General features: G+C 34.3%; 1 protein-coding gene across 1 annotated transcript in view; it reads left to right on the top strand.

The window, feature by feature from the left end:
* LOC129228141 (uncharacterized) overlaps positions 1 to 12,472 on the top strand; it is a 94,824-nt gene extending 82,352 nt beyond the window's left edge. The window contains exons 5-6 of the mRNA XM_054862787.1: positions 8,555 to 8,628; positions 12,114 to 12,472. Of these exons, the coding sequence (XP_054718762.1) occupies positions 8,555 to 8,628; positions 12,114 to 12,261 (222 nt within the window). The 3' untranslated portion in view covers positions 12,262 to 12,472. The remainder of the gene's footprint in view (positions 1 to 8,554; positions 8,629 to 12,113) is intronic.
* Positions 12,473 to 14,110: the final 1,638 nt, after the last annotated feature.

Genomic DNA, 14,110 nt, shown 5'->3' with positions numbered 1-14,110 from the left:
TATCCTTAATATTTACTGAGAATGCACTATCCCTTCTCCCCCGAAGAACTCTGATAAAATGTCGGGCCACTAGTTTAAAAATAGCACCAAATTAATAGATGTAAAGAGCACACAAACATGTGAGCGTGTATGTGGCAAATTCGGTAGGAATATTAAAACCGTTTCATATTGGTAACATGCAGTGTCAGATCTTTGACTTTTCCGGGTTAGGGCATAACGTTTTAAGAAATGAAACTGACGCATTTGCCCATCTTCCTTCAAGTTTTATATCAAAATGTCTTGCAAAAATATAAAGAAAGAAATTGGGTAAATTTATTAAACGTTAAACTTAATTCGCATTCTAAAGCATGAATACGCCACCTTGCGCTGATTTAAGACATCAGTCAAAGAGTTAAAACATTCAATTAGGCGCGAGCAATGAAGATGTCTAATTGAGTAGGTGTACGTGTCTTTGTTTTACCTCTTTCAGCAGCCATTGGCCTAAGACTGTAGCGCCTCCTATAGGAATCCTATATTGGAACTGCGAAATCAGAATTTTTTGCGCAATTTATTGCTTTGAAAGAAGGATAGATACCAAAAGTTAAAAGTAAAGCGCAGTTTTAGACTTTCTTCAGTGATATTAGAGGGAGGAGAAGGGAAATCGATGGACGTTCCCCAGAAATATTTCAAAATTGAAGTCTTAAAAACGCAGTTTTAGGCAATTATAAGTTCGGTTAAAAGGTCAGATAGCAGTGGCGCAGCCAGAAAATTTTTCTGGGAAGGGTTTTCAAAATCAAAAATTGTTGCTTTCTTTCCCATTCATTTACAATGCGTAATCAAGGGCGCCCATATAGGGGGTAGGGGGGGCTCAAGCCCCCTTAGAAATGAGAACTTCCTTGCTTTTAGTGCTTTTTTCTTTGCAAAAATGTATAAAAATTTCTTTTCCAGCCATTAATGACTAATATGAGCCAATAATGAATAAGTTATAAAAAAATGTCAAATTTTAACATCTTTAATCTGTACTAAAATCGGTTTCCATGAGGAAAATATTCTGCTAAACCATGGGGAAAATTTTTGAGCCCCCCTTAAAATTTTGCATATGGGTGCCCTTGTGCGTAATTATTCAATATCGAAGAATTTCTACAGATTAGTAATTATTCATTCTAAGTAACTTCTTAAAAACAATTAATAATTCGTGTTGATGTCACTATGAAACGAAGAAAGTGGGAAAAAGCACAGAATATTTATTATTAGTTTTACTTTAATCTTATATTCATTTTTTGCGTGTTTTTCGTGAGATCACTTAAAAGCTCCTCCTAAAATACATTCATGTATTTTTGAATGTCAAATGCTAGCTAATAACGCTTTCGATCTTTCGGTAGGCTTCCTCTCACTAGATGTCCCTAAAAAGGAGTTGTGCAGAGATGGAAGTGCTGAGGGACCATGATACTCTGTAGAGCTTTATTGACACCATTTTAGCTATCTTACACCAGGGGGGGGGGGACGTGGGGTGCTTATCATGAAATACAACTTTTATATTTAAGAATTGAAAAGTAATTTCTGACTGCTTCCCGATTATTCAAAACAGTAAAATATTTTGTTGAAACCTATTCCGCGTGGAGAAGCTCAAATACTCTGCTTTTTCCCTTGATCTTAATGGAGGAAATAAATGTGCTTGTGTTCTGGGAGGGGTTTTAACCCCAAAACCCCTCCCGTGGCTGCGCCACTGTCACGTAGAAAGAGGATTCAGGCAATTTTCAAAATTGATATCGAAATCGTAATTTTAGACAATGTTACGGGAAGGAGAGATGGCATGTCCCAATTTTTTTTTTCAAAACTGAATTATTGTTTAAACTATCTTTGGTGACTTGAGAGGGACACTTCCCGGAAATTTGCTGCTACAAAAACCTAAAAACACAAGTTCAAATCTGTATTTTAAAAAAAGGCTATATCTTTGGGAGGAAAAGGTTTAAAGGCTCTTATTGAAAACGAAGTTTCAAGCTCTGTGAGGAGTTTGTTGAGGGGAAGAAATAGAAAACCAACTCATTTAACAGACAACTGTAGAAATGGAAGTTTTGAAACGCAGCTTTATTATTTGTTTGAAGGTGTAGTGTAAATGGAGAGGATGGCGGGGAACGGGGAGGCATAGGGCCAGAGCCGTATTTACGTATGGGTTTACTGGGCTACAGCCCAGAGCGGCATGGATAGAGGGGGCGTCACTTTTTCCCATATTTAAATAAGTAAAACTAAACTCTTTTTTTTTAAGTCATAAGCCCATAGGAGCGGTCATGCTATTTCGTCACATAAAATAAAATGTTTTAATACTAGAACTAAATCCAGTTATCACTTTATCAATTGAAATGATTTTTGAACTGCTAAGGATAAGTTTATAAAAATAATGATAATTGATTATTACCATTCCAAATTAAGTAATGCATACGGATAAGTAATATTTAAAGTACTGAAACATCAATGGAAATTAACTGGAATAATTACTTAAGGTCCTTTAAATTTTCACCTGAATAATACAACCCTGTGTGAATGTAACGTACTAATAATTATTACATTATAATTTATAATAATTAATTCACATGAATTATTATTAAGAATAATTATTACATATCAATAAGAGATATTTGTAAACTATTTCAAGTTAATAACGTGCAATATAAGTCTACTTCTATAGAAAACAAAGAGAAAATTCCTTCTAACGTGATAGATGTCGCAATAACTAATTAGTAATAATGTTTTTCTCATAACTGTAAACATATTCACATTTTTGAAGATATTTTAGGTTTAAATATAAACTATCAACATCGAAAAAAAAGTCGACCATCTAACATCGACGGTAAAAACATCGATGATTTAACAGACACATCGATGTTTCAAAACCATCGAAATCGATGTCGCATCAAAGTGCATGGATTAGGACAGATTGTTTTAGTATTATTATTTTCATTTAGTTTACTTTATGTTGAACTGAAAATTGTTGATAAGCTTTTTTTTTTAATTTAAATCTTTAAATATGTTTTCGAAATTTTTAAAGTCATTTTTGAAACCAATATGCTAAGATTACCTACTCATTTCAAAAACTGCTTTAAATTGCAAAAAAAAAAAAAAAAAAGTTCTTAATTTGTTAGAAAATATTGATTTATTATAATCTTTATACATAAAGGGCTAATCTCTGTCCGGATGTCCGGGGTAAACTTCAAAACTACTGGAGGGATTTTAACCAATTTTTCACCATAGATAGCTATATAATCGGGGAACAACTTAGGCTATAATTTATTGCTAAAAAACTTAGTTTAAGAACGTCGTGATTGAAAACACTAAATGTCATGTAATTTCCACATCAAATGATTAAAGATTAAATCCATTGTTTCGAAAATTCGTTGCCTAATAACAGGAACATTAAAAGTAATCATAATGTAAATTTTGAATCAAGGCCTCTCCGGAGCAAGCATGATATTGCTTTCTTAGGAATTGCATCCTTATCTTTATACATAAAGGGCTAATCTCTGTCCGGATGTCCGGGGTAAACTTCAAAACTACTGGAGGGATTTTAACCAATTTTTCACCATAGATAGCTACATAATCGGGGAACAACTTAGGTTATAATTTATTGCTACAAATCTTAGTTTGAAAATGTCGTGATCGAAAACAGCAAATTTCATGTAATTTCCCCATGTAATGATTAAATATAAAACCCATTGTTAGGAAAATTCGTTGCCTAACAACAGCAATATTAAAAGTAATCACAATTAATATTTTTAATCAAGGCTGACAAGCATGACATTTATTGCTTTCTTAGGAATTGTATCCACATATTTATACATAAAAGTCTACTTCGGTCCGGATGTCCGGGGTAAACTTTAAAACTACTGGACGGATTTCAACAATTTTTTCACCATGGATAGCTAAATTATCAGGGAATAACTTAGGCTATAATTTATTCCTAAAAAACTTAGATTGAAAACGTCGTGATCGAAAACTGTAAATGTCTTGTAATTTCCACATCAAATGATTAAATATAAAACCCATTGTTAGGAAAATTCGTTGCCTAACAACAGCAATATTAAACGTAATCACAATTAATATTTTTAATCGAGGCTTCTCTGGACAAGCATGACATTTATTGCTTTCTTAGGAATTGTATCCTCATCTTTATGCAAAAAGGGCTACCTCTGAACGGGCGGGGGTTTAGTGTGCCCTCACGAAATGCTTTTTGAAACTGAAGTCAATTTCAGGCTAGTTTTGGCAGGAAGGGTTCTGTGGTTCCACGGAACTGTCTAAATACGAATCTTAGAAGTATAGTGATTGCGTGGAAAAAAGGGGAATCCGGGGTCCTTCCCCGAAAGCTCTTGAAACTGATGTTTGAAAAACGCAAATTTAGTTCGTTTTTCAATACGTGAAGTGAGAGGGGGTGGGATTAGGGGCCTTTTTAAAGACGCTAATTAAAACTATCTTTGGTAGTAATGTTTGCGAATGGATTGCGGGGCCCTCCATCACAAAAATTTCGAAAAGAAATCCAAAAATGTCATTAAGCAATTTTTGATGATATTAGGAAGTGCTGTCTTCTGAAAACACATTTTGGATTTTGGAGCACATTTTTAAGCTATGTCTGATTCAGTTAAGGTGGAAGGGGTGAATCAGAGGCTTAATTGGGTCCTTAAGATCAGTGGTTCAACCAGCGAAATTTTCCGAAAACAAAGTCCTAAAAACGCAATTTTGAGCCTTCTTTGATCTTGTCAAGGAGGTCACGGCATCCTTTTGGATCTTTGTTTTGGAGCAGAGCCGTGTCTAAGGGAAGGGTTTTAGGGGTTAAACCCATCCCTTAATGATTCATTGAAAAAAAATCAATGAATCATTAAACGATTTTCCAAAACGTATTTCAAGTTTTAATTAGTTTTAGAGTTAAACTCTGGTGCAGTATTTACCCTCTTTAATATTTCCCCATCTTTAGCAATTAACACTTTCCTCAATTGTAAGATTCCCAAGCACCTTCGCTTCTAAGTGCTTTAAAAAATTAACGATGGAGGAATGGCTGAAGAGTCCGGCAATGCTGTAAGCATGCAGGGCAAAATTATTTATAAGAATATTGGACAATGATGTAGCCCCCTCCCTCAAAAAAAAAAAAAAAAAAAAAAAAAACTTAGGGGCAGGGAAAATGGTTACTTTGCTTACTATTGTGTTTTCTTATGGTATGCCTTTAGTGTTAAATGAATCAGTCGTTTCACACATTAGAAAAATTTTTCTATGCGAAACAGCAATTTTTTTAATAAATTTTTTTATTTTCATTAAATTCCTGTTTAATGTTATTTGATGGGAAAACAAGAGAAAATAAAAGAAACTAGCATTAGGTGGCATAAAAGGAATATGTGTGCCTTTTTTTCCCGCTTTTACAAAATTTTCAACTGTACAAATAAGATTTCATTAAAAAAAACACACACACACACACACACACACACACACACAAAACGTATAAAAAAAAAGCCTAGTTATCGAACTAAAATAAACTATTCAACACGCGTAGTTAGTTTTCCTTTGAGAAAGTAAGTTACAAAGGGAAAAAGTTTCAACCCCTCCCTTTATGAAATCCTGGACACGGGCCTGTTTTGGAGCCACATTTAAATTTACTACCTGGGTCAACAGCCCTGTCCTCCTACCAGATTTGAAACCGAGCAGTTCATCTGTGATTTTAATTAGAAAAAAATGCTGCAAAGGGAGAAAATTACAAAATTTTTGTTCGTCATTCATATATGTTTGACTCTCAGGGGAGTCGCAATTTTCCACTCTCTCTCCACGCATCCCCGATTGTTGAACACAGAATTTGTTGTTTGAAACGCTTGGGAGAGTATCTAATCAGTATAGCTTTTTTTAATATGTAAAATAAAACTATATCTATAGTCTATAAAAACTTGGGGGGTAAACATTAGTGGCCGCCCTCGGTGCTCCTTTTAGAAGGCACCCTTTCATGCTTCAGGAGGGGGTCATTTCCCTCAATTCCACTCCCCTGTATCCGTGCCTGATAACCAGTTCTGTCACAAATTTTACAATCAAATGAAGCATGTGTGTAAAAAGTAGATAATAATGGACAATGAACCAACACATTGTTCCTTAACATTCTATTTTTATTAAACTATGCTATGCTGTCGCGAAATTGGCACTTACTTTGATAATTGAACATTTAAAATTCATCATATTTAATCGACTTATTATAAATTATCTTGTGAGAAAATCTTGAGGAATTTTTCTTAATTAAAAGAACTATATGATGCGGCCTGCGGCCGCCCCTTGCTTTGTCCGTCCTTGTGCGGTGCACACGCTGCACACCTGCTAGGATCGGCCCTGTATTTACACACTAAATGCACATATAATTGCCTGTTTCGCATTTCAAATCAATTTTGAATAGTAATTTGATAACTGTAAAGCAATATCTAAAATTTCAGAAACTTCAGTTCTTGGCAAAGTTTGACATTCTTATGAATAATATTAGGGAGCAAAAATAAATAAATTAATTAATTTTTTTAAAGTATTATTAATTAAAAAAGTAATCGAAGCATAATGAAGAGCTTGAAAACGATAATTATTATTACTTAGAATTAGCAATTATAATTTTATTAATTCAAAGTTTATTATTAGTGTATTTCAAATTTGATTTGACCAGAGTTCATTAGAAAAATTATTTAAATAAAAACAAATCTGATTTAATAAATTTGAAAAACAAATTTTACTTATGTATTAAATTAAAAAAAAGACCTTGATTTTTTTTCCTCTCCCAACTCTAATTTAACGTCTCAAGAGGCCCAGGACGACATCACATCCAAATACGCCTCTGCATAGGATTTTGTTCTTTTATAATGTTCAAAATTGAAATCGTGAAGACGCAAAATATCTGTTCGGGGCCCTTTCTGCTGAAATTTTTTAAATAGAAATCCTAAAAACGCATTTTAGATTGTATAATCTAAATGGGGGGGGGGGGGGGGGGGGCGGGGACTGTCATGTATAATCGAAGAGTTCATGACAGCTGACACCTCTCAGAACTCTTTCGATTATGCAGTTTTAAAAAACGCAATTTTAGGTTAAGGTGCTGGGGAAGCGAATGAGTGCTCTGATTTGGATATTTTTCGAAACTGAAGGCCTAAAAATGCACTTTCAAGTAGTAATGTTAAGGGAAGCGTGAGGTTTCATGAGCTCACCGCCGAATTTTCAAAATTGAGGCTCTAAAAATACAATTCTAAGCTATCTTTTTTGGGGTGTTAGGGAAAGGGGGTTTTAAAGCATAAATCCTAAAAACATATTTTAAAGCTCTCTTTGGCGATGTTAGACAAGAGTGGGATGAGAGGTTTACCATCCCGGAGTTTCAGAATTACTTCCAAAAATCGCTGTTTTTGGCTACGTTTGGCCTAATTTAGGGAAGAAGAGGTAGAAAAGCTGTTTTCTTCCTTAAAACTTTCAAAATTGTTTTCCTAAAAAAGTTTTTTTTAAAAAAATTAACTTAGAACCCTTTAGGTCTCCTAATGGTAGATTATGTCAATTTGTCACCATTAAAAGTTACCACCCGGGACACGAGCTCGTAGTTCTGCAGACGAAAACGAGGAAAGTAACGAGGGCAGAGATAAGAAGAAAACCTATTAAAATGTTCAATGTTGAGCCAAAAAAAAAAAAAAAAATCAATCGCTATGAGAGTTATAATTTGATGAACAAAAATAACTATGTGTAGAAAGAAGGCTTCTCAACTCGTCTGTATTTTTTCTTTGAGGGGGGCTAATGAGCTGCCAAGGGGGCTTAGCCCCCCTTAACTCCGCCCATGATTTCTCCCCCCTCCAATCTGTCAATAGCGTCAGTCGCCGGGAATCAGAGTTGGGCTGAGGTAGTGCGTAGTGCTGTTGTCATTTTCCAAATTTCATGAAAAATGACGGAAAAACCAAGCGGACGATGGAGATGACTTTTGATGACAATTTGCAAGCACATTTTTCGCACTTGACTCAGACTTATTTGGCAAAACTAGAGTCTTATTTTTCAATAGGCTTCTTATTTTCCTGATATGGCCTCTGTGACTTCTGACTGTTTTACAGATTCAAGTAGCCTTTGAAAGGAACAAAATTTCACACAAAAGAGGACAATGTGTGGCTGCAACGATAGCTTTTGAGCTGCACTGCATTTCCGGAATGCATCCAACAATGGTAGCGCCCAATGGGAGTAGTGTGTGGAGTTTCAAGAAGATTAAATTGAGGGAGATTAGATTTCCAACGCTCTAGATTTGCCATTTTTTTCTTCTTCCGAAAGTGGGATACTTATTTAACAAACTTTTAAGGTCAGTTAAATGGAACTTGATTTTTTTCTAGATTAAAATTATGTGCTGTGTAAACAAATTCTTACCTTTTGAAAACTACATTTTTTAACCCAAGAGAACAAGTGCCAATTCCAACAACTCGGGCGATTAAGAATAGAACATACCCTCAGATTGACTTCTATATGAACAATATATTTTAGTTAAAATGAGACCAAAATTGTAAATTGTTTAGATAATTGGTTGCATTGAAAGAATCAAAAGCAATTTTTTTCCTGTTAGGGTGAAGTTCGTGTTGTTCATTACCCAGCTCCAAATGTAGAAGGAATCATCAGCGTGTCAGGAGCAGGAGACTGGTAAGTGATGTACATTTCAATCAAATCGTGTCTTTTATAGTAATCTTTTTACCAAGTGTTAGTCAGGCACGGATCCAGAGAGTGGGTCTTGAACCTACTTACCGTTAAGCGAACACATAAAACTGCAATTTTGTTACAAATCTTTTAATAAAATCGTCCCCCAGACCCCTATTTGCGCAGGAAAATTGTACCTCTGAAAACGACTCCCCATCAGAACCAAGAACGGCCCTTGTTGCAAGTTCTATGTAAACCAAATACAGGTAAGATGTACAGGGTGGGTTTTTAGGGTAACGACCTCCTCCGAAATGTTCATTACTATTTGCTTTTCCTTCTACTTTTTTTGCTGAAAAAATTGTTACTATATATTTTTTTAAAATTTATTTTCAATTTCATTTGAAAATTAAAATTATTGAAGAATTGTAGAAAGTCCGTGCTTTATCTGCAGTATTGCAGTATTTATTTTTATTGCAGTTATTGTGAACATGTGAACATCATTTGTGACAAAACAATACAGCCTTCTGACTTCAGATTTTAAATACCTGACACTTAAAACAGAGACATAACAATTCTTTAAATTTGAAAGTACCAAACTCTATATTTAACATACTTTATAAGTGTCAAAAAAAAAAAAAAAAAAAAAAAAAAAAAAAAAAAACATGAATTTGAGAAGTTTTACTTCGAAAACGCATATATGAGTTCACGCATCTATTCTTTTGAGTTATTAAAAATACATCGAATATTTAACAGGAGTAAAGTTATGTTATGCACACATCAGATTTTTCTCCTTCATTTAAAAGATACGCAATCTTTTTCAATTGCGTACATTTATTAATGCCCCCCTAAAGCAACTCCCCCCTTAAATAGCCTAGTACAGGGGTCTCCAAGCTTTTTTTTAATTCAAGGGCCACATTGTAAATTTTTGGCGGCGAAGCAAATATTTCAGTTTAAATTAGCGGTTCCCAACTCATGAGCCGCGGCCCACAAGTGGGCAGTGGGCAGCTTAGTACTGGATCGTAGACATTGGTCGGGATTCTTTAAAACCAAGATAAATCCTGGGGTCTGATATTTTTTCGGGACAATTCAAGAAATTGAAATTAACCTCTAATGGCGAATACTCGTTAATTAAACTATTGCTTGAACAAACTCTTAAAATCATTTGTTAAAAGAACGTCATTGGTCTCGTTCCATTATAAAGTTATATTTCCCACAAAAAGTTTTACTTGTATAGTTCTTTGGTATAGTTACTGGGTCTCAAGTTTTGTTTTTACAAAACTGATGGGCCGCACAACAGAAAAGATTGGGGACCGCTGGTTTAGATGGTTTCACTGGAGATAGCTCCCCGCTCCCAATACTGTAAATTTCAAACTGTCTTTGATGACTTTAAGGAGGAAAGTGAAAGTTGGAGGACTTCCGGAGGGACAGTTGCATGGGCGCCCATACACAAAATTTTAAGGGGGGGGGGGGGCTCAGATATTTTCTGCATGGTTTAGAAGGAGATTTTCCCCCTTGAAACCAATTTCAGTACAGATTAGAATAATAAAAATTTGACATTTTTAATAACTTATTCATTAATGGCTGGAAAGAAATGTTTTTACATTTTCGCAAAGAAAAAAGTACTAAAAGCATGGAAGTTCTCATTTCAAAGGGGGTGGGGGATCCAGCCCCGTTTTGCCCCCCCCCCCCCACATGGGCGCTTATGGACAGTTGCCCTTCTCTTCCCCCTTCGGCTACGCCCATGTTGAGCAATAATTTTTGGGATTTTCTGGGTTTAGTTTTCTTTCAAAATATGCTCTCAAAAGGAAACATTATGAAATTCCCCCCCCCTTTTTCAGTTTGTAAACTTCCCGCGGGCCGGGAAAAAACTATTCGTGGGCCGCAGGATGGAGAGCCCTGTCCTAGTGTAACAAATGTAAATAGAATGATACTAAATTTTATTGATCATTACAGATTTCCTGAGAAAAGCGTTTGGTTAAAAGCCTAGGGGTGCGACATCGATGTCGATGTTTTTGGATCATCGATGTTTTGGTTTCGATGTTGATGTTTTTGCTTTTTAATTGAAAATTATCATAAAATTTGCTCCAATTTTCTCGCCAGGTAGTTAAGTTTATTTATGGAGTTGCCAAAAAAAAAAAAAAAAATCATTTTTTTTGCACCCATTTTATAACATCAATTTTTCTTTGTAGAGGATGATTTTTGGGAAGACTACAAGATAGTAGATTAACTAGAGAGTGAGGAAGGGGTCAAAGCTATTGGAAGAACCTGACACTGGTAGTCTAGTGCCAGAACTTGCAGTCTATTTCAAAGTTCCAGTTCTTAAAATAAAGGAAAATCCAATACGTTACTACTGTGAAAATTATAACTTTAAAAATTTAGAGCTGGTAAAAGTTGCCTTAAAGTATTTGATAGTGATAGCAACTTCTGAGGCCATCGGAAAGAGACGTTTCTCTGACTGGTGGGAAAGTCTACGGAAAGAGAAATGTGCTTCTGGGGGGACAAAGTAAACTAACTCCTTTTTCTCCAAACTCTCAACACCAATAGTCGGGGTTACTAATCAACTTCCCCCAACAAGTCGTCCCTCTATTACTTACAATTTGTGTTTAATTATTAACTAACAGTACAACACATATTTCTTGCTCTTAAAAATAATTGCTAGAACTAATTTTGTATTTTTAAAATAATTAGCACAACTTTTTCTCATCATTCAACTGACGGTAAGTGCTATGATACATTTTTTCTTAGATTCTTTTTTGATGTAAATTTACTTTTAGTTTCATTCAGTTTGAAAATATTTCCTTAGTACTATAACTAGTTTGTATGAATCGGTGCATGTTTTATTATCAATTTTGTCTTACTATAATACCAAGATGTTGCGAAATTATTCTTATTAAATTATATTCCTGATTTGAGGTTCAGTATTTTCAATATATTCGTCGGGTACGTATTCTTTTGTATTGCTTAAATTAGTGTAGTATATTCAAAAATGTATATTATACATTGATAAAAAGATCGATGTTTGGAAACATCGATGTTTTTTGTTCGATGTATCAATACTATGGATGTTTTAATTTTTAACATCGATGTTTTGCCATCGATGTCGCACCTCTTGTTAAAACCCTCCTGACTAACAATGATCATACTTTCAACTTTAACGTTCGAAATCAGAGAAACGAGCACAATGCAAGTATCGTTTTAAGCTGTCTTCTACTACTACCATATGACATATATAAGGCCTTAGTTCTTGGTTTCATTTCTAAACTAATTTTGAATATTAATCCAGGAATCACCTGCTCTTACATATCGCCTCAAAGAAACAGTAAAACGTCTAAGCCTGAAAACAACAATAAGATATCCTACTATTGATATAGGGCGATGATATGAGGCTGGGAAAATTACGTTTGACTACACTTAACTACTAAAATATTTTAGAAAAGATTCTTTGCTGTGGTTTCCTTTTTTAGTACATGACACAAGCTCTTTTCTTGTAGTTTTGCTGCTGGAATGATTACTGGTATTCTCCAGCGACTTTCTCCATCTAAGTGTATCGAAGCAGGAAAACGGGCAGCTGCCCTTTCTTTGCATTCCCATCTTGCTGTACCTCAAACCATGTGTCCAGAAATGGTGCTACCTTCTTGAGAAAGCAGAATAATTTTGTATATAAAGAATATTTTTTATATTTATAAGAAATTAGGTATCATTTCTTAATTATTTTTTTCCCTTTGCTTGAATTGTACATTGAATATTATATCAAAGTCAATTGATATTTTCACACAAATACTACCTGCACAACTGGGAATATGACTAAGTATTTTTGTTGAAATGTATAAAACTAGGTACTGAAAGAAGGTTCATGTGATTTCATAAGGTACGTGGCTTGAACGTTAGTTCTGTTTGACATTAAATTGCTATTTTCAATCAAAGTAACTCCCTCATTACAAAATTCGTCATGCCTCGTTATGTCGCTCATTAAAATATATCATGCTTTTCCTTTGTAACCAAAAAATTATATAGGGAGAGAGAAAAAAAAACAGCTTCATATTTGATATCAAAGACAAAAAAAAAAGGTATTCCTCAGAAAAAGCATTTTTTTTTTTTAATTGATGAACGAATCTGGCACATTTTCAGTACACTTAATTTGTTGCAGTTTAAGGCCTCCTGCACATGAGGCAATTTAGTAGAATCAACTTTCAAACGGCAGTTATCAGAATGCGTAAACCCCGGTTGGTAAAAAATCATTACCTTAAAAAAAAAAGTCTCTAAATTTATTAATCTTTAATTTATCTCTAAAGCTTTGCTAGTTACTTGCATTCATTAGATTTTACTCTTTGCAATGATATGTAAAATTTATGAAAACATTTGGGGGGAAATGATGTTGAAAAAAATTTTTGAAAAAAAAAAAAAAAAAAAAAACCCTGCTTATCAGGCCTTTACAAGCGTTCGCTCCCCACACTAGTAAACTAGCTCACAGTCAACTCTGTTCGGTTTCAACAGTGTTGTGAAACTGCTGCTTAAACAAATTCGGCTTATTTGAAGAAAAGCCAATTCCACCAAATTGTCTTGCTTGAAGATAAAGAAAAACGCCAGTCAACTAGTTGACAGACAGCTTTTTCAAAAAGTTAATTCAACTAACTGCTTCGTGTGTAGAGGCTTATCAGCTGCAGCTCTCAATTCATATTCCTTCATAAAACAATAGTAAAAAAAAATTTAGTTAAAACTTAACATGATAAACCTGTATTTTGTAGTGACATGTTAATTTTTATGCTAATTGAATAGTTACCTTTTATGACTTCAGTTATACAGTCGGGCCTAGATTTAAGGAATTCATCGGAACCGAAACTTTTTTATGTTAAATCAATTATTCGTAGTATCGGAGTGCGGAAAAAAAACAAAAAAATTGCACTTATTTTATCTAACAGCCCCAATAAGCAGCCACACAAATAAAATCCATAATTAGAAAGTGTGCACTTTTTACTCAGGATTCGCTACTTTTTACACACTCTAGTTAATTTGACATTTTTTGTACTGAGTAACAAATTTTGAAAATTTTCTCGATACTTGACTCGAAATAGTTCTCTTTAGACTTTATGCAGAGAATAAAATACTGTTTCATTTACAGCCTACTGCATGAGATATCTTTTTACAGTTTGCATTCCATGTAAAGCAAAAAGTAAGTTTTAATGAGAGTTTCATTATCACTTTCTGCAACAGAATGGCTATTCATTGGTTGCCCACTCGCCCGTCAAACATTGCCGATTCCAAGAAGTCTTTTTCTGCTTCGCACAAGATAGATTATATCATTTGGAAAACATTCCAATATTTCCCAACTCAAATTAAAAAAAAAAAAAATTCCGGCTATTAAAAATATTCGCTAATTCGGGGTTTATTATTTGGTAAATAGAGGTTTTTACCTTCATTTCAGTGGGGGAATGAAAAAAAATGCTAAAATTCGAAATTTGTTAAATCAGGGTCCGACGTATCGTGCTGC

Source organism: Uloborus diversus, chromosome 8, assembly GCF_026930045.1.
Source record: "Uloborus diversus isolate 005 chromosome 8, Udiv.v.3.1, whole genome shotgun sequence".
Taxonomy (NCBI): Eukaryota; Metazoa; Arthropoda; class Arachnida; order Araneae; family Uloboridae; genus Uloborus; species Uloborus diversus.
The sequence above is the reverse complement of the archived record's forward strand: the minus strand, read 5'-3'. Positions and strand labels throughout refer to the sequence as shown.